We start from the raw sequence: 26,115 nt of genomic DNA, 5'->3' as shown, positions 1-26,115 counted from the left end.
TTGCTAATCAACAAGACATATGGAGCTGTTATTATAACTACCTAAGGAAAACAGTTTAGATCTATCACAGCAAGCTCAAACATAATAAACCACAAGCATAAAAAAGTCTATGTTCTTTCCACTGAGTAAAATTTAATCCTGAAGGAAGCATCAAGTTGCACCCACGTTTTATTAGTTGGTAGGACAAACAAATTTCCCCAGCTTTAGAATCTCTGTCCTGGTCCCTCTAGCACTAGTGGGGGGGAGTTGGGGTGGGGGGTCCAGGCAAAAAATATCTTGTGGGAAAGAAATATTCCCCACAAAATTACAGAATGTTAACTCAGATGATGAACTCACAAATCTCTGAGGCAGAGTTTTTATTCTTTATCCATAGTGTGTTTCCTTTTTGTCATTGTGACCAAAATACCTGACAAGAACAACTTAGAGGAGGAAAAGTCTATTTGGGTCTCAATTTTAGAGGTTTGGTCAATGGTTAGTAGAATTCACTTCTCGGGACCTGATGTGAGTCTTTTAGTTTGACTGGTATAGTTTTCCATAATTGGTGTGTTATTTCATCCATGTGATAAAAACTTAATTTTTTTTTTTTTAAATTGGGGGCATGCCTGAATTCTCCATATGAAATAACACCAAATCTAAGGCTAGTGCATTGATTTCTTCTTCCCGTAACAGCAAAACTAAAGGTTACGATGAACATTTGCCAGATTTAAAAAAAAATAAGTCTCATCCGTTTATTTTTTAAATACTGTAGTATTCATCTTAGTATTAAAATTGAAGATTATTTTCAAAATTAAGTTTAAATATTAGGATATGAAAATTCTTAATATTTTAAAAAGTCAAATATACAACTATATAATCTTTCTTCTTTCTATTAGAAGGGCATTGAATCTACATATTCACAGTAATTGCTCTAGTCACAACACTTTAAGTTTAGTAAGCTATAATTTCCATGTCAGATATAGACATGTGGCCATAAACTATGAAACAATGTATGTTATGCTTTATTTTGAGGTAGTTAACTTTAAAATTTTTTAAAATAAATTTCTGTAAGAAAATGTTTCCCTTAGAAAAAAATTACCTGTGAAAAGTGAAATGTGCATTTTCTACTCATACTACAAGAGGAAATCATAAATATTTAGTATATTAAATGGTTAAATTTACTATAAGAAAAATTATCTTACGAGGAAATAGTATTTTAGTGCTCTTCAAGAAACATCAAGTCTAATATACCTAAACATTAATTATACTAATTCAACTGGCATAGAACTTATTAGAATATTAATTACACTAAGACTAATTTTCTGTAGCACTTATTTTCTATAAGTGTAAAACAGCATTTTATTATTCTCTAGTACAGTTTGTTTTCTTGCATCCAGAAATCATTAAGATGTCTAAAGGTGGGAGTTCATAACCCACTTGAATCAAAGTGTGGAATATGATATGTCAAGAAATTTGTAATGTTTTGAACAACCCACAATAAAAAATTAAAAAAAAAAAATGTCTATAACTGAACAATGGAATTTTGTCTAAATTTAGACAGAGGACTGAACAAAAAGATCATCATTGAATCATTTAGAGATTTTTGAACAATTATATCTCAAAGGATTTTGAACTTTCGGCTTTAACCTCCCTTTCCCCTACCTGTACCCTGCTTTCTGACAAGGACAGCCGACAGGAAGAGACTAGTATGAAAGGGCAAATTCTAGATTTAGTCTAACTTCCTAGAGTCTGGCTAACTTGGTCAACTACAGGGTAATAAGATGTAAAAAACAAACAAACAGATAACCTTGTTTTCTGTACACTCGACGGCAGTCCTCCGCCTCTCATTTCTCTGAGAGAAGTCTGGAAGAATCCAAAGCAAGGACCCAAGACTGACCAGATCTGCTCCTCAAAGCAGTCCTGGGAAAAGCCCTGCCATTCATTGCTCTCATCTAGACTCTTGGGACTTCTGACTGGACCAGACACACCAGGCTCTCTCAATCCAGAGCCTCTGGACAGGGCACACTGTCTCCTTACATCCTTCGTTTCACAATGCAACAAAACCCCACTAGGTCCCCTAAATCAGACACAGTCACCTAGGCATTCTGCAGTGCTAGATAGATCTGATGATGATATATTCCAGGTATGTGTGCAGCCTCTGTTTCCAGGTGCCATCAGGTCCCTGAGCCAATTATCTGATTCATTTGGTCTCTCGAGGGACAGGTTTATGTTTAACCTTTTATCTCTATTAGATTAGATGACTATTGGCCCTAGAGAACCTTTGCCCCATTAGACACATTCCTGAGCCCTACATAAAAATAGCAATGTTAATGTCTTTTATCAGTCTCCCTTAAAGAATATGACCCCTTCCTATTTAAAATTAAAAAAAAAAAAAAATCACACAGTTTAATGTATTATTTGGAGAAAGAAGTTTAACGTAACATCAACAGTATGGCTCATTTCTATCTTAATCTAAGAAAGTGTATTTATTTGGAGTAAAAATGTACAGTTCAGTGTCCTCAAAGACTGCCTTTACATTTAACTGTATTGCTCATTTTAATGGTAATTCAAAAATGCATTTGTTTTTACAATACATTTTGTTACCCGACACTAGATAATTGTAAAATGAAACATCTTCTTATAATAAACATCATTATTATAAGAATCATAAGCACATAACAGCTAACGAAAATAGGACAACACCCATCATCACCCAACTCACACAGTCCCAGAATGTAACATAAATAGATTACAGAATGCCACCTTTGCACAACTATTTTTTGCCATTTTGGCATTATTTTCTTCCAGTTTCTTTTTTCTTATGCATGCAATGCCACCCTTCCTTATCCCACATCAAAGGAATCTTTTTTTTATGTCACTTTTTTTCTGATTGGAGGAGATGACTTGAATAAGTAAAAAAGTCCTACTAGATTCCAATATTAGCAAGAGTTCACTAAGTTTCAGTCACACAAAACTGATACCATTTACTCTTAAAAATAAATTTAAGTGAAGAGAATAAAATAAGTATTTTTAAAGCACTGGACATTCTCCCATGATTCACTTAAGAAAATAAAAATATGTACGGGGATAACACAATCAGACACATTTGAAAGTGAATGAAGAGCTAGACACCCCTGTGTTCATCTACTCAACACACAGTGACTGCAACTCCATGCTAAGTTCTGTGGTAGGTACTGATTTCAACACCAGAAGAGAAAATAGTAATCTGTTTATGAACCAAGTGCTGCAAACCACAAGGAAGGATTTCAAGTGGGTGGGAAGAAAAAAGACTTTGGAATTCAAATCTGAATAAGCAGGTGTAGGATAAGGGCTGCTTCAACAGGTAACACTAGAAAGGTAATCTGGAGCCAGATATTGAATGCCCTTTCAAACCTTTTAAAATAACTTGGATTTGTCCAACAGACAGTGGGAAACCATTGAAGGTTTTTCACTACTAGAGCGGCAGGATGAGATCTGTGACTGACTTAGACAATGCAGGAGACTACAGAAGAGGAGGGGGAGTCAGGGCATTGACAGAGGAGGCACAAGGCAACCATGGGGGCCAGAAGGCAGCCATGGCTAATGAAATGAACAGGTGGAAATGTAACTGAGAAACAGCACAGGCAACTGGGTTGTGGATCAGAGAAGAGAGAGGGGGGAGCTTGGGTGCTGAATTGCGTCTCTATCTGTGTAATGACATAATAGAGAGCAGGGCAACTGAGGACGAGGAGATCAGTGGTTTGAAGAAGACAGCCCCAAACAATGTGGGGCAGAACCAGAGCAGAGCAATGCTTCTCCACCCAGCTGCACCCCTCCACAGACCTGCTAAATCGCAATCTCTGGGATGCTAAACCTGCGCATGCATATTCTGGGGAAACAAACTGCAGAGAGTCTGGCCCAAATGCCTGCTTAAGGATCACAAAGACAAAGCATTTTCCTCAAACTTTTATTGCCCTGCATTTCCCTCTTATCAGTAGAAAAAGAATTTCAATAATTACAAGGAACTAGAGAAGAATCAGGTACCAAAGTGCTACAATCAGAAGCATTATCAGCACTCCCAAAATAGAAATTCAAAAACTTATTTCTGAAAGTTAGTGGGGACACTAACTGCATTTTCTTCACCACATTTTCATCTTCATATACGGGAAAGTGGGGGAAGAAAATGCAGTTAGTGTCAGAACTGTGAGCCCTAATCAAAACTAGGACTCATGGAGGACCGATAACCTGCCAGTCAATACGGAAAAGAATCTTCAGGTCAGTGGAAAAAAGAACCTTCAAGCAATCAGAGGTATCCCGAGTGGAATGGGCTAAAAGCGGATTCTCAATGAAGTTCTCTGAACCTGGATGACCCAAGTCAAAATTAGAGCATTGCTTCACTGGGTGTTGAAACCACAAATCCTAAGTATGTGCAATGGGACATCTGAAACAGGAATCACTGCAGTTGACAGGGGCCCAGTGGGTCAGTCCACTTATGAACTTCTGAATTACTGGCCTGGAGACTAGTTATAAAACTCCAGAAATGGCCAGGCATGGTGGTACATATCTGCAATCCCATCAGCTCAGCAGGGTGAAATAGGAAGATCGCAATTTCAAAGACAGCTTTAGCAACTTAGCAAGACCCTGTCTCAAAATAAAATATTAAAAGGACTGGGAATGTGGCAGTGGCTAACCATCCCTGGGTTCCATCCCTGGTATCACAGGGAAACAAACGAACAACAAAAGACTAATAGTAAGAAAACAAAGAGAGCAAGCTGTCCACGCAATGCCAACTCCAGGAGTGAACCAGTAGCCAGTAGGGAAATGAATACAGATGGAAGAAGCTTCCTCCTCCCCATTTCAAAGGTGTGATGGTCTCCTATTTTACTTTACTAAGAAACACAACAGCCAGGCCTTTGTCACTGAAACAAAAGAATTATTAAACAATAACCAAGGACTCGCTTGAAGCATAGCATTGCAAACTCATAATCCCTACATTTTTAGCTACTATCATTTCACTAATTGACAGAGTGATTTTTATTTTCTATGTGTAACGCATACAAAGACTGTATACTTTTACTCGATAAATGATTACTTGAGACAATCTTGGGTGTTTTATAGAAAATAAATTTGTAATCAGTGTCTATTACTAGGGCTGCCTATAGTTCACACTGTTATGTGGCTTTGAGACAAAACACAGCTTCTGAAAGAGTTTCAAAATGTGTTTAACAAAACTGGCCCCACACTTTTTAGTAAACCACATTTTTTTGTTTTTTTGGTGGTGCTGGGGATCAAACCCAGGGCCTTGTGCATGCGAGGCAAGCACTCTACCAACTGAGCTATATCCCCAGTCCAACACTTTTTTAATATATTTTCCTTTAGTTGTAGAAGAGCACAATGACTTTATTTTATTTAGTTATTTTTATGTGGTGCTAAGGATCGAACCCAGTGCCTCACGTGTGATAGGCGAGCGCTCTACCTCTGAGCCATAACCCCAGCCCTAAACCACATTTATATGAACAATGTTTTCTCTTGCAGAACTTTAAAGGAGTTTGTAAATTTCTTGAAGGCAGAGTTGGTGTCATACTTCTCTGTTCCCCTTGGGGCCCACTTTCATGGTGGCTCCTACATGAGAGGCTCTTTTTCATGTTATTTGCAGATTGATATATGGCCATTTTGGGTCACCTCAGGAATTTACTTATGATCCCATCTAATCTCCCACTTTTGTCTTGATCCCATAATGTCTGGTGCAGATGAGAATAATGGTGAAATAAAAAAATGTGCAGGGCGCTGTTCTAAAGGTTTCTAAAACTCCAATGCACAATATTTTATTTAAGCCTCACAACCAGCTCAGGTAGACTGGTTGACTTCTTTATCATTATCTTCATCATCCCTAACAGCAGTACTGTAATCAGCTCCAAGTTAAAGAGGAGACCAAAAGAAGAGAGCCTAATGAGACTGCCAAAGATCACTCAGCTCCTACATGGCACAACAAGGATGTGAGCCAGCCACACTGGCTCCACAGTCCATGGGCTTGACCACTTCACTACCATCTCACAGGGAATACCCATTGCCACACCTGTAAAAACCTGAAAAGTTAAAGCAACTAATAAAACATTAGTTCAGATATAGGACAGCAATAATCTCCCTGTAATCATATTGTAATCATCCAACAGAGGATGTCCTTTCTCTTTTTCCACTTTTCCTCCTGAGGGTATTGACCTACGGGTTACTTATAAAGAGAAAGGCACACATACACCAAAAGAGAAAGGGAGAGAGGGAGGGGGAGAGAGAGAGAGAGAGAGAGAGAGCGAGCAAGCGAACTTCAGGGGATTATTCCAAATAAAAAAAAAATCATTAGCACCTCAATGTGCTCAGCACTGAGAGTGGGTCAATCCAAATAATAAAACATTAAGTAGCCACTGAGGATTATGGTTTTTATGACACACAAAAAAATATTTACTGTGCAAAGAGGAAAAAAGCAACATAGAAAAGTATGATGAGATGGTATGTAATGTCAAGTGCCCACAGCGGTCTCCAGAACATATGTTGTTATGTAGCGAATAATCTAAATATACGAAAACCCTGAGAAAGAGACATGGCAAACTAGCAATGCTTGCCTCTGGGTAAGAATTAAAAGAGTTTTCTTTCCAACAACTTTACAATTTTTAATGTCCTCATTTCTTTGTCCTATAGTAATGATTTTTTCACTTTAAAATCAGGAAATAGAGAGCTGGCATGTAGCTTGGTGGCTCAGCATTTGCCTGGCCTACACAAGGCATGAGTTTCATCGCCAGGACCATTAGGAAAAAAAAAAAAAAAAAAAGTCTTCTTTCAGTCTTCACATTGTAGGAGCTGACCTGCAAGAAGAGGGAGATTCCCAACCTACACATATTTTTCTGTCAACAGGGGGTGGCTGTTACCAGCAACTACTAAAGCCTGTCCTAAGGTAAGCCTGGCTACTGGTAGTGCCAGATGGATACACAGACTCCCTGAGTCTAGAACCATGCTGAGAATGTGAGGTGAACATCACTGAGAAGCAGGCACACAGCATTCCACAGGCTGAAGCTTTGTAAGAAATATTCCAAATCTGTGCGCCATGGTTTGTTTTCAATCAAACTGAGAATGTTTTGTGGTAGGAACATCATCAAAGGTGTCATGACTTTCTGTGATTATAAAAGTGTTGACAGATACTAAACAAGTGATATTCAGAAAGTAGTAATTCTTCATGATTAAAGTATTTACACAGTGTACTGTTTGTGATACCCACTAAAGCTAATACCGGCTTTTCTGGAGTTATTCTAGCCTTAAGTGTTCAGGATCCACTTAGTGACAATTATGATTCAAGATGTGGTTCTCTGGACTAAAACCACAGGAATGCTTGAAGGCAGCCAAGTTTTCCAAGTGCAGTGTTTGACTGATTGAGTATTTATTAGCATTCAAATGAGGGAATGATTGGGGCCTGGGTGATTCCTGCCCCCATCCAAGCTTTAGGCTGGGAGCCCATTTCTCCTTTTCCTGTCCCAACAGGCCTATCCCTGACAGAGCCCAGACAGATGTAAAAGATAATACATAGAAGGGTGGCTGTGGGGACTTAACAAACCAAAAACCTTTTAAAAGAATGCTTGCAATCACTGCTCCAGGATGAAGAAAATGTACCCTATATTCAAAGATCTTCAAAGTCTATACTAAAAAGTCATAAAGATGAAAGGAAACTGCAGAAGATAATATTTAGGGCACATTTTTCTTGTAAAATACCTTTTACCTTCTTATAACGAAAAACACTGCTAGTCCAGACCTTAAATGCTAAGGGCACTCATAGACTTTGACAGAAGTCTCAGATACTTAGAAAGTTTCAGAACAAATCTTTCATCAGACTTATTTATTTATTTATATATTTATTTTCATTGAGCCTCCAAAAACAGTATCATGAAATTCTTAGCTTTGAAGCATTCAATTTCACTGAACTCACTTCACCTATAAAAGTCAATGACCCCAGTTAGGGCAGGCCTAGCAGCTTGTGGAAGGAGCTATGCAATTGAGTCCAAAGACAGGAAAACTTGAGGGTTTCAGCAATTATTAATCATATGGAAGTTCTTTTAATTCAACAATAATTGATATAAGCCTAAAGTGCTAAATATTTGATTTTTGTAGCTTGAAACTTATTAAAGTCAATTATTTAACTAGTCCTTTTTTTTTTTTTTAATGACACAGCAATAGAAAGTATTTTGGAACAAATTTTAGAAAAGTATGTTCAGCTCAGCAAGATGTTTTTATGGAAGCAAGAAATGGAGAAGACATGATCTTTCATAGGCACTACTTTCATTATTTTCAAGCCACTTTTAACATATGCTATGCACATCTCCGTGTATGTGTGTTCATCATCTAGGTGAGTGTCTGGGCTCTCCTAAAAGAGAAAAATGGTAAACATGCATTTCACTGATCTTTTCAGTCAACCTCAAAGAATGATCCTCTATACTCTGCATAAGAATTAACAAGTAGCCAATTCAGAAACTCAGCTTCAAAATTCAAAAGATCATTTTTTAAAAACTAGCTGCAAGGATAGGTATTAATAAAATTAAGGATTAAGCTAAAACATTTAAATGTATCTTTTAGAAAATATAATCGTTTTACTAAAAATAAATGATCACAAACCTCATAACAATTGTATCAATATTGTCCCTACAATATTACAATTAGAAATTTCTCAACAAGTATTAGAAAGAAAAAAAATTAATATATGAAACCCTGAAGGTAACAGAATTATTTTATTATACTTTTGTACTAGAAAATCATGAATGATTATCTATCCAGTAAAATTGCCTCCAAGCCACATAACTAATTTTTCTCAACATTTTTTAAAAAATAAGGAATGCTTCAAAAATCTGTTTCATCCTTGGGCAGGGACCATGCTGATCTCTGTAGTGTTCCAGTTTTAGTCTCTGTGCTGCCAAAGTGAGCACATCTGCAGCATTTTATCTAATTTATTTCAGCAGAGATAAATACAAGCCTTTTTTAATTGTACACTTTTTTGTACAAAGTACAGGCTTAAAGTTAAATTTCAAAAAGTTCAAAATGAATAAATGAATGAATAAAAGGTTTTCTAAAAGACCCTGCTATTCCAATATACTAGGAATAAAGAAACATAAAACTAAAAATCATGAATGATCAAGAAGAAATGAATCATGACAGGCATGGTGGCACACACCTACAGTCCTAGCAACTCAGGAGACTGAAGCAGGAGGATTGCAAGTTCAAAGACAGCCTCAATAACATAGCAAGACCCTATTTCAAAATTAAAAAATAAAAAGGTGTAGGGATATAGCTCAGTGATACAATACCTCTGGACTCAATACCCATCCCCCCCAAAAAATAAAAAAGAATTGAACCATAACAAATACATAGGTGTGAACTCAGATAAGACTTATATTGTCCTATGTTTTGAGGATGACTCTTGTACAACAAACTTAAAATTACAAATTCTTTTTTTTTTTTTTACTAGCAGGCAAAGCTTTTTTAAAAATGGTAATCTACCTATAAAATAAATCATTGGAGATGCTGTTTTTAAAAAAAGTTCTCTGATGCGGTGGCACACACCTGTGATCCCAGCAGAAGGGAAGCTGAGACAGGAAGCTTCAAGGAAGAAGAGCCCAGACATTCACCTAGATGATGAACACACATACACATAAATAGGAAGCAAGACCCTAATTAACTTAGCAAGACCCTATCTCTAAATAAAATAAAATTAAATTTAAAAAGGGCTGGGGATGTAGCTCAGTGGCTAAGCACCCCTAGATTCAATCCCCAGTAGACCCCCCCTCACAAAAAGTCTTCTGAATACCTACTTCAACATTACACATAAGTATCTGCCTGTTTACAATAATATAGAAAAGAAATTAAGTTATGAGCCTTAACATTACAATAAAGCCAAGCTATGTTTTCATTCAGATTTCCCAGGGTTATCAACAGGAATGCTGTATGTGGTATAGGTAACTTTTCTAAGTAAATGCCTGAACTCACCTAACAAAGATAAATGGAAAGCAAATGGAAGGAAGCAGGTGGATTTGAGGTAGGGAATAACAGAGAGAGGTGAGGCAAATCTTGTGGACTGATGTCTGGTTCCTGTTTATAAAGGGCAGAACAATAGCTCACCTGTCCCTATATAAGAAAAATTAAGCAAATCATCAAGGCAATTTTTGGATAATTAATTTCAGAAAATTAATTATCTGGACCTAAAAGATTCCAGATCACTGATGAGAAGATGAATTCTTGAATTGTCATAATAGTGCCATACTATTAGTTTTACTTTCTTGGCTATCAACTAATCAGATAGCTATTCTATGCCTTCCTAAGTATTTCCAAGTCTCCATCTTGTTCATAGCTTTTCCACTACCTGAGCTGAAAGACTCTCCTTTTCAAGGAATAATGCAAAGCAACTCTTGGATACAGAGTGGTCAACTTTAGAATTGGATCCCTAATGTACCATAACAGTTTTGGAAGCATCAAAATAAATACAAGAAGCAATCTTCAGGATACCACAAAATTGCTAATTTAACAAGACGTCCTAAGTAAAGATTTTTTTCACCATATAGTAACAAATGCAAACACATAGAAATGGACAATATAGTTCAAAACAATCTAAGTAAAGGTGCTCTTATTCTTGGAAATCAGAACCAAGGATCACAAGAATATAGATCATTTCTTTACGTTCTTTTTTTTCTTTTTCTTAACCACTGAGCCATATCCCCACTCATTTATTTTTTTATTTTGAGACAAGGTCTTGCTAAATTGTTCAGGGGCTCCCTAAGTTGCTACGGCTGGCTTCAAACTTGCGAACCTCCTACCTCAGCCTCCTGTGCCACTGGCCTATACATCATTTCTTGAAAGATACATGAAAGATCAAATCAAAGTTCCCATACAACTTTTTTATTATTTTCAAGGATCACAACATAGACCACATTTTCCTTTCTATTCATTTTCTGGCTTTTTGCTCTTAACCTACCACATATGATCCCAGTGATTTCTAAAATTTACTGGATGACACACTGAATTCCTCACACTTAAGACTTTTTAATCTTAAAAATATTAAGAACTGTGAGTCTCCAAAGTAGGTGGCAACAATATAACAAGTATAGCATGGACACAGTATTTTCCTAGACAGCTGACCCAAGCCATACTTGCTGTAATGCTAATAATGACTAAATGAAACTCTGGCCTATTCTGTTCTGTGGCCATAGGCTGCACTAATTTTCAGCAATATTTCTGGAAGATGCATGCAGCACATCACAGGTGAATTTAAGGGAGCAATTCAAAGCAATTCTCATTACAGGAAAAGTAATGACCTAGTACTATGCCTTCATTTGAAAAGTCTCATCAGCCTTATATTGCTATCTTTTGAATAAAATACTAATATAACATTATAATGCTCTTTCTAGCTCTTGAATCCTGAAATTGTACATTCTGTTACTTTCCAAACCTCATATATAAGAAAGGATATATAGATGAGCAACTCCTTTTAAATTCTTGCCATTTTTTCCTTTGGTAAAATCAAATTTGTGAATAAAAAGTTTTCCCTCTGCAAGGACAAAATTTAACTCTAGAAATTTCTATCTCCTAACTTTATAATACAGACTACGAATATAAAAACAATAAACTCTTTATAACCATCACCACAGTAAAAAAGAGAGCAGAAAGTCAGAAAAAGTACAAAGCACTGAAAGGCTGGATGTGTGAAGGATGCCAGGAGAGGGGGGAGGGTTTCATGAGGTTCTAGGCAAGCCCTCTGATGACGTCACCTCACATACATAATGTTACAGCAGTCAGCACAGGCCTCCTGCTTTCTTATTGGAGAACACTGTGTCAGCCGACATCAGAAGATAATCATCATTGGCTAGACAATTACAACCGGAGCAACTAGCATCCACTGTTGTTAGCACAAACCTGGCAGGCTGCTGAAAGAGGAGAAAGCAGAGCCTGGCTTTCCCTCTCACTCAATGAATTTTATGTTGCCTTACCAATCTTTTCCCTTGCTAGCAGCACTTACAAATCAAGTCAGCTATTAGTGAGAATAACAGGTAAAGGCCAGACATCTCATAAAAGAACAACGTGTCTCTATTTTCAATGCTGTAAAATCACAAGGGCTTTTCAGTGTAAAATTGGAACTCAAAAACACTACTTGGAGCTAAAAGCAGGCAATTTCCTCTACCTCATGTAAGAAACTCTCACCCAGATAATATTACTCAAGATATTTTTAACTGGACATGTAGTTTTAGGATGTGCCTCAGGATGATTCTCCAGGGATATACTTATTACTTCCCATTTTTTGCTAATTTATTATATATGAAACTATTTGATACCAAAACAAATTTTTTTGTATGTAGTGCTGAAGATCAAACCCAGTGCCTCACACATGTGAGGCCATCACTCAGCCACTGAGCTACAACCCCAGCCCCTGATACAAAAATGTTTAAAACCTACAGTATTCACTTCATGTCTAGGCCAATGAATATCAGTTTAAACATTAAAGCAATAAACTTGATAGACTTGTGTCAGTCCAACCCTTTAAAATATATAAAAACACCACTTCAGAAATAGGGCCCCATTCCCTGAATGTTTGCTAAGTTAGCAGGTCGGAATTATAGAGTGTATTTAACAAATTCTTACTCTAGATTCTCTTGAATGATGCTAGTTAGCTCAGCCAAAATACAGGCAAAGCACCATTCCTGGCCCTTCTCACAATTCTTCAAAAGCCTGTTGAGCTCATTTATGACAGAAACATTCTAATTCCCTAAATTAGTAAATTTTGTTTGAGGCTATGTCTAAGATTTTTAATGACAATTACAAATAAATTCTCAAAAGACAAGGTAGTGGGATTAAGGTTGTGGCTGAGGGGTAGAGAGCTCACCTAGCACATGGGGGGTGCTGGGTTAGATCCTCAACACCACATAAAATAAAGGTATTGTGTCCAACTACAACTAAAAAACAAAATATTTAAAAAAAAAAAAAGACAGGGTAGAAGCTTCTCTTCATGGTGTTTTTCTTCCAGAAGTTATTTTAAACCATTTTAAGAGAATGGGTCTGAGAAAGTTAAGACTCTGTAGTTTCCTAAAATTTCCCCCTCCCCAAAAGGGTCTATGCCCTTCTGTTAACAAAGGAAATTCTTTTTTAAAAATCTTAATTTTTTTCTTATACACCTATCTGAAGATTTTGTGGCTGTTTTGGAGGGGTAAAGACAGTTCTAAAATTGGATCACCAGGATAATGGGAGAAATGCACTGGGGTAAAAGAAGAAAGCAAGACAATTAGTGTCAAGAAGAGTTACAAGAAAGGTATAACTGCCAGCAGGGCTCTTGGACTGTAATATGCAATTCACGAACATAAAATTAACAAACAAGGCAGCAGGAAGGGAAAAATCACAAACTGATTATAACATGGATTGAAAATGCAAGGGAAGGACAAGCATGTTAAATCTTGGATATATTTTAATTTAAATCACTGGATAAGCATTTCCCAGGCATCTATCAGGTGCTTTGAAACATCAAAAATGGAATAAAGATTGTACCCTAAAGATCTGATGGTCTGGTAGAGGGCAGGCAAATATCCACGTATATAAATTTATAATTGCCAGGAAAAGATATTGCCAGAAGACAGATAAAGAGCCAGGAGGAAACAGTGGTAAGGGCTTCACAGGCAAACAGATTGGTGCATTTTTGCTATTTTCAGTCCTGTGAGTACTAATTCAGCGAACGCAGAGAAGAGGCGGGAAATGGTCCTGGGACCGGCATAGGAAGTGGCCTTAGAGAAAAAGCAACAAACAAATAAGAGGCAGTATCGACCGCGGTGGTATAAGAAAGGGCTAACAGTGAATGGAATCAGCGCAGGGCAAGGGGAAGCCGACTCCGGAAAGGGCAGATCCAACCAGGAGGCACCCAGTCATGGGCACAGCAAACATTAAAAAATGTAGAGCACACGGGGCTACTGGAGAAGAACACAAGTAGTGCAGCAAGAAAATATACGAAAAACGGCTGCAGAGAAGACCTGAGCCCTAAGCCGGCCAGGAGCTCTCTCCCGCCGTCCGCCGGCTTGGGTCACCGCCCCCTCCCTGCCTTCAGCGCCACCCTCTAAGCCGGAGGAGGAAGTGCAGCTAAGGAAGCACCCAGGTGGCGGGGCACGAGGGGGCTCGGCTTCCCCGAAATGCCCCGGTCTTCTAACATCTAATCTCCAACGACAGCCGGAGTCGCGGTATACAACCACCTTCGGACCCAGCCCCGGGGATCTCTACCTTGGTGGCCTGGGAAGGCACCTAGCCCCCCAACCCGTGCCTGCTGCATTTCCCGTCCTTCTTAGCAGCTCGCGCTCCACTAGTAAAATACAGTGGGACCGGACGCAGCCCTGGGGCCTTCGGCCCACGGCGCCCACCAGCCACGCCGCAGCCCGCTGCAGCCCGAGTGAGCACGCGGCGTCCGCCCCCGGGCAGGCCCAGCCCTGCTGGCGCGCGCGGGCAGGGGGAAGGCTCCGCCCGGATGTGACCGCAAATGGCCAGTGGGCCGGTGGCCGACGGGTTGAAAACTAAGGCTGCACGCCTGCCCGGAGGTGAGAGGAGAGTAGCAGCCGTGCCTTCAGACTCCGATTTGCGACTCCGGGGGACTGAGTGAGAATAAGTTGAACCCCTTACCCCAGGCAGTGGCCCGCGGCACCCCTTCCTACTGCACCAGCCCGCCCCTGCCCGGAGCGCGCCAGCGTCTCCAGTTTCCCATTGATGAGCGGAGGGAGGGAAGGCAGATTCCGCACGCGGCGGCGGAATCTCCAGAGCCCCGGGTCCCCTAGGGTAGGACCCTCCACTATCAAGCCCCAGGAGGCGGCCGGCCACTGCCCAGCTACGGGGAACGTTTTGCTTGCACTTTACAGAAAGCCAGACCCGGGATTAAGGGAAGGAGGGAAACGTCTGCCACAGCTCAGTCTAAGAGGAAGAAGCAAGCTGAGTTCAACCTCCCCTGTTAAATATTGCAAGGTGACACAGGATCGCCTCCCACACAGGGATTTTCAAAAGGACTAGGGGAGGAAACACAGTAAACAGGAAAGATGTTTTCCCGAGGTGAAGTTTTTCGGTGTAAGATCTCCCAAGGACTCTTCAGACCGAGGGGTTTCTAATCTGTGTGCCTGAACTCCAAACAGCAGCTTCGCACTGAATTAGAAGTGAGTGTGTCCAAAAGGCGTTTCCGTAAAACAGAAACTTAATAATGGCGTGGCTCCACTCGTTCGGGTTCATTCATTTTTATTACAGTTTTCATTGTCCCCTCCTCTCCGCCCCTCCACCCCCAGTCTCTTTCTGAAACCGGAAAGGGATCCGCGTGGGGAAAGGGGTCCTAGAAAGGAGGCATCCGGCTGGGGAGCGGCAGACAGAGGAGAGCAGTGAAGTAGAAGAGCTGCAAGGAGAAAGGAAGGACACCAGGGATGGGGAGAAAGCAAGGACCAGAGCCGAGGGCGGCGGGCGGGAGAGGGTTAAAGAGAGCCAGCGATAGGGTCCTCCCTCCATGGCTTTGCACAGTTCGGTTGCGAGAGGCCAAGCAGAAAAAAAAAAAAAAAAATCCCAAATCTAGATAAAAGCCAAGAGGTAGCACAGGTGGGGAATCCGGACTGTGGCATCTCTCTTGCCTTCCCTGTCGCGCAGACATCACTCCTGGCACACATATATGTTCTATGTTATATAATCTATATAAAGATGCCTGCTTAGTCGCGGTTCACACAGGGCACCCACCGACCTCGCGCTCATGCAGCCCCAGTGTCTCCTAGACCTAGGAACTCCGCGTTTGGCTAGCTGCTGCTCGCGATTCACCGCTCCATTCACGCCCAGACAGGGAAATACCGACATTAATGCACTCCAGGGAGACGCACAGGGCTCCCGGGAACAGTATCACGCGAAAGCATCACCTACCAGTTTTCCTGCATCCATTGGATCGCTTCATTCTCGTTGAACTGCTTTTCGAATTCATATTCTTGTAAAGTCAACACTGACATGTTCATTGGGGCTGATCTTCGGAGTCCCTACGTGTTCTCTACACAAAATAAAATAATCTGTAAAGCGCTTGATTTCGAGTGCTCTCCTGTCTGCTTCCCCCACCCACCCCCCTAGGTCTTCCCCGGCCTCTCAGTCTCCGGCAGTCGATCTCTCTCCCAGCCTCTCACAGCTACATCCAGGGTTGAGCATTGCCTGTGCCACGGCTCCCCGGTCCTCGCTCTGGGGTTCTCCTCCTCCCGGCGTCCGCATCCACCGTAGGAGGAAATGAATGCCTTGCGGTCTTAGTGCCCGCACGTTTGTCCATCACGCTTTTTACTCGTCTACAGGGAAATCTCCTCCCCCTCATGCGATCGGAAAATTAACCCCTTGCCAGGGAGGGCGCGAAAGAGCGAGACCTCTCCCCGCCCAGGGGGGCAGTTTTGTTTACGTGAAGGTGGTTGGAGGAGTGGGGGAAGGGCACGGAAAGGGAGGAAGTGCCCTGGAGGTCACCCACAAACCTCAGTCCCAACCTCGTGGGCCTTTTCGCCCTCCCTGTAAATGAAGTTTCGCCGTGCGGAGCTCAGCCCGGAGGCGCGTGGACCCACGAGCCTGGAGAGTAAACAATTGGGAAATAGTAAAACCTGCCAGCTCGCTCTTGCAGGAGATCTCCAGGCTGCTCTCAAATCGCACGTGAAGGGAAGGCGGTCTACCTCCGCGACCCCGCTGGACCCTCCGGAACCTCCCCCAGCCCCACCCGGGAGCTCTGGCTTTGACTCACGTTTTCCAGGGGCCGGCTGGCCCGCAGAGCTCTTCAATCGCGTGCAGACTGGGGATGCTGAGGATGAGGACGGTCGAAAGTCAAAGGAGACTAGGAGCCGGAAGTGGGAGGAAGAGCAGAGGGGCATAGGTGGAGGTTTGGGTTAGGGGAGAGGGATAATTAACGAACAGAGGCAAAGGAGGAAAGGAACTTAGCATATAGAACTGGACCAACTGGTCCAATGCAAAAACTTTATTTGTATGCATGAGTAATTTTGCTTTATTTATTATACATGTAGGTAGAACAGAAGAATAATGCTTGAGGAGAGGGCTGAATGTAATGTTGACCACAGCTGAACCCCGCATCCTCATTTTAACCTCAACTTCCACACACACTCCCCTTTCTTTTCCTGGAGAGAATAATATTTTCTGCTTCCTAGGTCCCTTCATTCATTTCCCAACAAAAGTTGGGGGAAATGAAATATGAGACACGGAAGTGTAATAATCTAATATTTGGATGTAATAGTAAACAAAAATAAGGAGTAATCAGCAACCTATGCATTTAACCTTAGGTACACATTAGGACCAAGGAACACAATTTCTTTTCTCTGGTGTCCATTTACCCCACTTACCAAGTAGGCTGAAGAGGGGGTATTTTATTTAAATTTAGGTGCCCCTAATCTCTGAAAAGTGGGAACTGAGATAAATATCTCTGTAAGAGGAAGGTAGAAGAAATTAAAGAAAGAGACAGGGTTAAAAAATTTCAATATGATGTTACATAAATCAAGGGCTAGACTTGATGATTAGCATATTAATATATAAATTGACAAACCTAAAGATCCACTTACAGACTTTATCTCTGGAGTTAAGACCCAGACCAAAACACTTGGCAAAATTAGGCTCAAAGGTGGGTGTGGTCAGATGAAAGATAAAGATTTTAGTATAGTGCCTGGGCCTACAAGCAATCAATCAATATTGTGAGGTGAATAGATGATTGATTAAATAAATGAAAGAAATTAGGGAAATAAAAAAGGAATCGAGACTTAGAAAATCCAGGAAAGGCCTTATTGTATGTTGCAAGGAAAGAATTCCTTTTGTCTAAGAAGAGTTCAGTTTTTAAATTCATTATTCTTACTAGTCATCATATAAATTTCCAAGTAATTTGAGAAATTCACATTTGTTTACTATAGTCCTTATTCATATAATGTCTTTTGCTTATGTTCTAAAAATGGATTTGGGATTTATGTTTAAATTATCTGAATTGGTCTTACCTATGTTAGAAAGAAAAAATTGTTCCAAAATGAGAGATAAGTTCCTATCTTGACCTTTCAAGAGGACAGTTCTAAAAAATGGTAAATGCTTGATAGAATGAAGAAATTATTCACAACAGGCATGGTTATTGATGGTGAAAACTGGTGCTTTCTCTGCACAGCAGTTTGGCAGCTTATATGACAATTTTAATCCACACCATTTTAATTTTCCAGATATTACTTGAGCATATATACTCATCTGAATTCTTGCAACTTAGTAGAGAATAAGAAAGATAGGGCTCCTGCTGACTTGAGGCTCACATTCCAGAGGAGAAGAAAGAGCAATTCTTAAAACAGTGGAATGCTGACATTACCATGAAGCTCCAAGAGTGTTCACACCAACCTGGAAGGCCTTACTGAGGAAGTGACTTTGAGTTGAGACCTTACTGACATAGAGCAGCTACCTCTTGAAGTGTGTTACAAAGAAGAAAAAACATATACAAAGACCCTGAGGTAAAGAATGAGCTTGCAGGATTCAGGACAAAGGCTGGGGTGATAATCAAAGTGGAAAATTAGTTGGTGGGTGAGTTGGCAGGGATCAGGTGTTAACCCCAAGTAAACCACAAAAAGGTATTTGGATTTTATTCTAATTGCAATGGGTGTGTGGATGGAGGTGTCAGATTAAAGGGTGTTAAAATAAGAAACAGCATGATAATTTTCAGTAATTTCACTGCTAGGAATTTACAGATATATTTAAGAAACATTCTAGACACAGTAATATGCACAAGATATTGCACTATTTGTAATATCAAAACACAGGAAGTAATAGAGAACTGATTAAACAAATGGTGGCAGACCTTGATCATGGAATATTATGAAATCTTTTTAAAAAATGATTCTATATTGGGGCTGGAGATGTGGCTCAAGCGGTAGGGTGCTCACCTGGCATGCGTGTGGCCGGGGTTCGATCCTCAGCACCACATACAAACAAAGATGTTGTGTCTGCCGAATACTAAAAAATAAATATTAAAAAATATTCTCTCTCTCTCTTTAAAAAAAATGATTCTATAAGTTGCAACATTGAAAGAGCTTCCTGAAATATGTTTAAGGAAAATTAAAAAGCAAGGTACAAGGCATTGCATATGGTACTACATTAAGAAAAAACATCTATGTTGTACATATATATTTTTTTCTGAAAAGAGAGGAGTTTGTTGGTGACTTATATATTCAGGGAAATAGCAAATTAAGGGGAATTTTTAACTAACTTTTCACACTGTTTGCATTTCTGTGATATTTGAATTTTCTTACTATGAACTTGTATTTTATTTTTTTAAAAGTCAACAGGAGTTAGCAATAAGATAGCAGGTCATTTTTCTATTTAATTTTTTTATATTAAAAAGAATAACATGTAATGTAATGTTATAAGTAAAATACTTTAAAATGGTAATTTTTCTAGACTGATTTTAAATTACAAGACATACTCTAAGGTTAGGAAAGATGGAAGGGAATGTTGGGAGAGAGCCCAGCGGCACCACTAAGAATTTTTATGAAAAGATTTTTTGTGTGTGTTTGTAAGCCATAACCAGATAGGTAGCTAATATTGAATATAAATAACTGGGACTCAAAAAAATAACAGTTAATTTATATTTAGTATTTAAAAAATTTAAAGGTAGGCCAGAGAAGAAGGAGCATTTCATAAAACCAGAAAGATTTACTGCAGAGATGACTACTGAACCAATGATCCAGATTTCAGACCTTGCTATGAGACCTCAGGGAAAGTAGATTCATCCTTTAATCTCCTTTTCTACATATAAAATAACAATATTTGACCTAATGATTTTGATAGCAGCTCAGGATATCTCTAGCATATGAATATGTTAAAATATACACACATTGTTTCTGGGGGCCTTTTCACCCTAACTTGCTTTTCTAGAACTCTTTTCATAGGGAAACTCCAACCAACGTGCACCACTTGACATCGCTAAACATGTTAAGCTTTGCCCCATTCAGTGCTTTACTTCAGTAGAACCCTTTGCTTGGAATACTTTTCCCTCCCAATCTAACTCCCATTTCTGCCTATTAAGTTCAGTCCACTTTTGGAGTACTGATATACTACCCCACATTTGAGGCCTTTTCTGTTCACAAAGGCTTTTCTCTCTATTGCCTCCAACACTCTTAAAGTTTTTGTTATCATGACTCTGATAGACCTTAGTTCAGTCCTGCAGGGTCTTGCCCTAGCTCATCCTTTCCCCTATAGAAGATTATAAATTTTCTTAAGCACAGAGACGATGACTACTGATTTATTAGTTTCTTAGAACTTCCATGACAAATTACTACCATTACCCTAAATGAGAGCAGAGAGATTCTCCAAAAATAATGAGTTTATTCCAGAAAGAGCAGGACATGTGTACTATGCATGCCATAGTAAACTTTGGGTGTATTCAGAAGGCAAAAGTTTTTAAAGACAAAGATTTTTAGAGGTAAAGGGAGGAGGATTGCATAAATTGTTTTGAAACCATCATCTTTGGTTACAAGGATCAATAATGAGGGTGGCGTTCGTCCAAGGTTGGGCAGGCTGCTGCTGGGCAGAGGTCCTCACAGATGTATTTCTTGTGTGAGGTTGCTGTGGTCTTGAGGCAAGGTCATGGTCAGCAAATCTCCTGTGCTACTTCTTGTAATCAGACATGAGATCCCCTCCTTTGTGACTTCCCAGCTTTACTTATTTATTCTTGTTAGGATTTGACACAAGTGACTCCATTTTGATTCTGACAACTTTCACACCAAAAACTTGGCAGCCAAAAATGATTAAAATTTTACGTTCTCATCATTCTGGAAGCTAGAAGTCTCAGATCAAGGTGCCAGCAGGATTGGTTCCTTCTGGAGGCTCTGAGGGGGAAAAAAAAAAAAATATCTTGCCATTTCTTTCTTTGGTTTCTGTCAACCCTTGGCATTCCTTGGCTCATAGACATGTCACTTCAGTCTTCAGTCTGTCTCCATTTTCATATCACCTTCTCTGTGTCCTTTTTTCCCTCTCTCTCTCTCTTTTTTTTTTTAATTTGTTCTAATTAGTTATACATGACAGTAGAATGCATTTTGATACTCAAATGGACCATAACTTCTCATTCCTCTGGCTATACAGGATGCTGAGTCACACCAGTAGTGTAATTATAAATGTATAGAGGGTAATAATGTCTGTCTCATTCAACCATCTTTCCAATTCCCACAGCCCCACCCCTCCCCTCTCTCTCCTCTGCATAATCCAAAGTTCCTGCATTCTTCCCTACCCCACCCCTACTATGGATCAGCATCTGCTTCTCAGAGAAAGCATTCGGCATTTGTTTTTTGGGGACCGGCTTATGATATTCTCTTGTTCAATCCATTTACCTGCAAATGCCATAATTTCTTTCTTCTTTAAGGCTGAGTAGTATTCCATTGTGTGTGAAAGAAAAGTGACCACAACACTCAGAGCAACCAAGAGAGCTTTACTGCAGCAGTGCAACAAAGAGAAAAGAAAGAAGGAGAGAGAGAGAGAGAGAGAGAGAGAGAGAGAGAGAGAGAGAGAGAGAGAGGAAGCACACACAGGAGAGAGAGAAAGCAAGAGAGATAGCAAGAGAGAGGGGGGCCTGGCAAGAGGGAGTTTTTATAGCCCAAATCTAATGGGGCCTCTGGGTCTGCAAGCTGCCTTGTTGGCCCAAGGAGGGAGGGGTTAAATGTTCAGCCTTGAGCGGGGTTGAATGTTCAGACTTGAAGCAAACAGGTGATAAAGGACAAGATAGAGGGGGGTTTGAGTGCATGGGCTATCTTGCAGCCAACATCTGTTCAGCCTGCCCTGCAGATAACACAGTTCAGCCTGCTCTGCACCCAACAGTGTGTATATGCCACATTTTATTTATCCATTCATCTGTTGAAGGGCTTCTAGGTTAGTTCCATAGTTTAGCTATTGTGAATTGAGCTGCTATAATGTGACTGTATAAGCCAAGGAGTGGAATGCCTGGATTAAATGGAGGTTTCATTCCCAATTTTCTGAGGAATCTCCATAGTGCTTTCCAGCGTGGTTGCACCAATTTGCAGTCCTGTCAGCAATGTATGAGTGTACCTTTCACCTACAGCTTTGCCAACACTTACTATTGCTTGTACTCTTTTTTTTTTTTCATATCTCTGGTTGTATATAAAGTATATTCACACCATTCGTGTCTTCATACATGTGTTCAGGGTAGTGATATCCATCTCATTCCACCATCTTTTTTACCCCCATCTCTTCTCCCTTCCCCTCCCACCCCTTTGCCCTATCTACAGTTCATCTAAGCCTCCCATTCTCTCCCTTCCCAACCCCACTATGAATCAGCCTCCTTATGTTAGAGAAAACATTTGGCATTTGTTTTTTTGGGATTGGCTAACTTCACTTAGCATTATATTCTCCAACTCTATCCATTTACCTGCAAATGCCAGGATTTTATTCTTCAGTTTGTCTCCATTTTCATATCACCTTCTCTGTGTCCTTTTTTCCCTCTCTCTCTTTTTTTAATTTGTTCTAATTAGTTATACATGACAGTAGAATGCATTTTGACACTCTGTACACAAATGGACCATAACTTCTCATTCCTCTGGCTATACAGGGTGCTGAGTCATATTCCATTGTGTATTTTCTTTATCCATTCATTTACTACAGGGACACAGCCACATCAATGTTTATAGCAGCACAATTCACAATAGCTAAACTGTGGAACCAACCTAGATTACTTGTACTCTTGATAATTGCCATTCTGACTGGAGTGGGATGATTTTGATTTGCATTTCTCTAATTGCTAGAGATGATGAACATTTTTTCATATGTTTGTTGATCGTTCATGTTTCTTTTTCTGTGAAGTGTCTGTTCAGTTCCTTTGCCCATTTATTGATTGGGTTATTTGAGTTATTTGAGTTTTTATATATCCTGGAGATTAGTGCTCTGAGGAGCCTGTGGAAAAGATTTTCTTGCATTCTGCAGGCTCTCTCTTCATGTTATTGATTGTTTCCTTTAACTCTTACAATTTCATTCTCACTGGCTGTAGGGCCTACCCTAATTGTCTTATCTCAGGACTTACTTTAGCAATATCTGCAAAGACCCTTATTCCAAATAAGGCCACATTCTGAAGTTCCAGGTGGCTATGATTTTCCTTGGGGGTTGGGGAGACACTCTTCACCCCACTTCACTAATCGTGGTTCCCCAGCAGCCTTCAACACCTGCTCAAATTTTAGTCAATCATCATTTCAAATTGTAAGCAAAAAGCTGATGCCCACCAATATATTTTTTAAATATTTTTATTTTTATTTTTTAGTTGTAGTTGGACACAATGCCTTGATTTTATTTGTTTATTCTTATGTGGTGCTGAGGATTGAACCCAGGGCCTTGCATGTGCTAGGCAAGTGCTCTACTACTGAGCCACAACCCCAGCCTTGACGCCCACCAATATTAAGCAGTCTGCTCAAAGATCTCAACTCTCTAATTGAAAAGTCAGAATTTGAACCCAGATATTTTCCGTAACTACCATAGTTGACTCTCCTCCTCCTCCTCTTTCTAATGAAGAAAGTGTCCATTTGCCTTGCACATTGGTGCTTGCCTGTAATCCCAGTGGCTCGGGAGGCAGGAGGATCCTAAGTTCAAAGCCAGCCTCAGCAACTGCTAGGTGCTAAACAATTCAAGGAAACCCTGTCTCTAAATAAAACACAAAATAGGGCTGGGGATGTGCCCTGGTGGTTAAGCATCCCTGCGTTCGATCCCCAGTACCAAAAAAAAAGTGTCCATTTGAAGCCCCAAAGAGATCATTTCCTTTATTTTTATTCCCACAGTTTTTATTGGTGAATTATAGTTGTACACACTGATGGGATTTGTTGTTATGTATTCATACATGCACACATATAACAAAATAATTTGGCCAACATTGCGCCCTAGCACTTCCCCCCACTCCCCATCTCTTACCCCTTTAACTCTGCAAATAAGAACTTCATCCCAAAGATGAATGGGAGAATGCTACAGATAGATTCCCACAGGGTACTGGTTAGTAAAGAAAACACAGGTTGACAGAAATAATAATAGGTATCATTTATTGAGAGTCTGCTATAGGTTAAGTATTATGTGAAGAATTTACATGCATTTTATCCTAATAACATCTCCATGAGATAAGCCCTATTACTTCTATATTAGAGGAAAGGAGCTTGAAAATTTTAAGGATGCTTTCCAAATTATTAACTTGTCAGTTTAGATGGCTAATCCTAGTCTGTTGACTCCAAAGGCTGATTCCTACCTCATAACACTATATAAACAGCTACTGTGAATGTAGTAATATTATGGCACTTCCATAATCTCATTATTATAGCACCATTTTCTTTCATGTAGAAAATACCATTGCATGTATTCCTGACACATGTTACTCTTTCAGTATTTGACAAGCACATAGATTTACGCTCAGAATCTGTAGGTCCTTGCATCAGGTTGTAAAGTCCTGATCTCAGTTCAGCAATCCTAGGCCAATGTAACTAACACAGAGTCATCCTTACGTACCTGCAGGGACTGTTGGTCCAGGTACACAAAGAACACTTCATCCCTCATTCTTATGAAACTAGAATTAAGACACTTAGTTAGTTTTCAGCTCGAAGTTCTGACCTGAACTATTAAAATCCCCAACGGGTTTTCTAACTCTTATTTCCAAAGTTTTTGAGATTTCTAAACAAAAAAAACAAATTTAATTGGGTGTATTCACCTTTTCTTGCATTCTAATTCAGATGATCTGTATTTACTCTGTGAAAAAATGCATTGATCTAAGTCATACTTTCTTTTTATATCGTCTTTGATGTGACCAAGTTGACATTAGGCCTAGGTAAGGGGTGCAAATACAAAGGAAATGCTAGTCTCAGAAAGTAGTACTTACATAGACCTTCATGGTATAGTCTTCTACTCACCTAGGCTATATTGTATATATGTATATGGTTCATATGTTTTAGCTTTTTCATTGCTGTGACCAAACACCTTTCAAGAACAACTTAGAGGAGGAAAAGTTCATTTGAGGATCACAGTTTCAGAGGTCTCCGTTCATAGAGGGCTGTCTCCATTTTGGGGGCCCAAGATGAAGCAGCACATCATAGAGGAAGTGCCCAGCAGAGGAAAGCTGCTCAGCTCCTGCTAGGATCAGGAAGCAGAGGGTAGGGGAGAGGCTGAAGGGAAGAACTCCTCCAGAGTATGCCCCCCAGGGACTCAGCATTGCCCTATCTGCCCACGGTCACCATCCAATCAGTCCATTCAAACTGGGATGGATTGATTAAGTTATAGCTCTCACAATCTAATCATTCACCTTTGAATATTCTTGCATTAACAAGAGATTTTGGTGGGCCCTCATATCCAACCATAATGTCCTACCCCTGGTTTCAAAAAACTCATGTCCATCTCACAATGCAAAATATATTTAGTTCATCTCCAATAATTCCATAGACTTAACAGTTCTAGAATTGCCTAAGTCCAAAGCCTCTTCTGAGACTCAAGGCAAATTCTTGTCTATGAGCTGCTGTAAAAAACAAAAACAAGTTACTGATTAAGACACTTCATACCCAAACTGTTAACAGGTATGGGTTATGGCTCCTAGGGCCATGATGAACAAAACGACGTGAGAGTGAATCAAACCCAAAAGAAAATTATGCCATCGAGATACTTGATGAACAGAAGGTATCTGAGGCAGTTGTGGGCCTAACGTGGCATACTGATATACAGTAAATTTTCATTATAAAAAGAAGTAGTAGTATTCTCAAGTAGCAATAAAAATATAGTAAATACATTAACCAGCAACATCATTGTCTACTTTCATTATCAAGTATCATGTACTGTACTTAATTGTGTGTGCTATGCTTTTATTTATTTATTTAATATTTATTTTTTAGTTCTCGGCAGACACAACATCTTTGTTTGTATGTGGTGCTGAGGATCGAACCCAGGCCGCCGGCATGCCAGGCGAGCACGCTACCACTTGAGCCACATCCCCAGCCCTGTGCTATACGTTTAAATGACTGACAGTGCAGTTGGTTTATTTCCACCAGTACCAACACAAACCCATGAGTAATGCATTGTGTTACAATGATAAGATGAATAGGATGTCACTGAATGATAGGAATTTTTCAGTTCTGCTATAGTGTA

The 26,115-nt window shown here is 39.9% G+C and overlaps 1 protein-coding gene, 2 long non-coding RNA genes and 2 other non-coding genes across 10 annotated transcripts in view; 1 reads left to right on the top strand and 4 right to left on the bottom strand.

Annotated features, from left to right (window-relative positions):
• The window catches only part of Elovl6 (ELOVL fatty acid elongase 6), a 122,491-nt gene extending 103,525 nt beyond the window's left edge, over positions 1-18,966 (bottom strand). Inside the window, exons 1-3 of one of the 6 annotated variants that reach the window (XM_027935419.3) lie at positions 18,897-18,966; positions 16,727-16,783; positions 15,886-16,006 (exon numbers count right to left, since the gene is read on the bottom strand). In XM_027935419.3, the coding sequence (XP_027791220.1) occupies positions 15,886-15,974 (89 nt within the window). In that variant the 5' untranslated portion in view covers positions 15,975-16,006; positions 16,727-16,783; positions 18,897-18,966. Of the gene's footprint in view, positions 1-15,885; positions 16,007-16,136; positions 16,539-16,589; positions 16,663-16,726; positions 16,817-18,896 lie in introns of those variants that run through there. The other 5 variants (XM_027935416.2, XM_027935421.2, XM_027935420.3 and 2 more) reach the window with 5 other exon arrangements.
• Trnaa-cgc (transfer RNA alanine (anticodon CGC)) lies at positions 5,229-5,301 on the bottom strand. Its single transcript has one exon. It is a non-coding gene; the product is annotated as a tRNA-Ala (tRNA).
• LOC114092915 (U6 spliceosomal RNA) lies at positions 8,814-8,915 on the bottom strand. The gene has a single exon (XR_003582824.1). It is a non-coding gene; the product is annotated as a U6 spliceosomal RNA (small nuclear RNA).
• On the top strand, positions 14,399-16,038 carry LOC117794761 (uncharacterized). Its single transcript, XR_004618630.2, has 2 exons — positions 14,399-15,146; positions 15,744-16,038. It is a non-coding gene; the product is annotated as an uncharacterized lncRNA (long non-coding RNA).
• Positions 18,967-20,317: 1,351 nt separating the features above from the next.
• LOC139706430 (uncharacterized) lies at positions 20,318-21,815 on the bottom strand. Its single transcript, XR_011707999.1, has 2 exons — positions 21,339-21,815; positions 20,318-20,840 (listed from the first exon to the last, which is right to left on the bottom strand). It is a non-coding gene; the product is annotated as an uncharacterized lncRNA (long non-coding RNA).
• Between the last annotated feature and the right edge of the window lie 4,300 nt (positions 21,816-26,115).

This window comes from Marmota flaviventris, chromosome 7 (genome assembly GCF_047511675.1).
Source record: "Marmota flaviventris isolate mMarFla1 chromosome 7, mMarFla1.hap1, whole genome shotgun sequence".
Taxonomy (NCBI): domain Eukaryota; kingdom Metazoa; phylum Chordata; class Mammalia; order Rodentia; family Sciuridae; genus Marmota; species Marmota flaviventris.
This window is presented reverse-complemented; position numbering and strand designations above follow the sequence as displayed.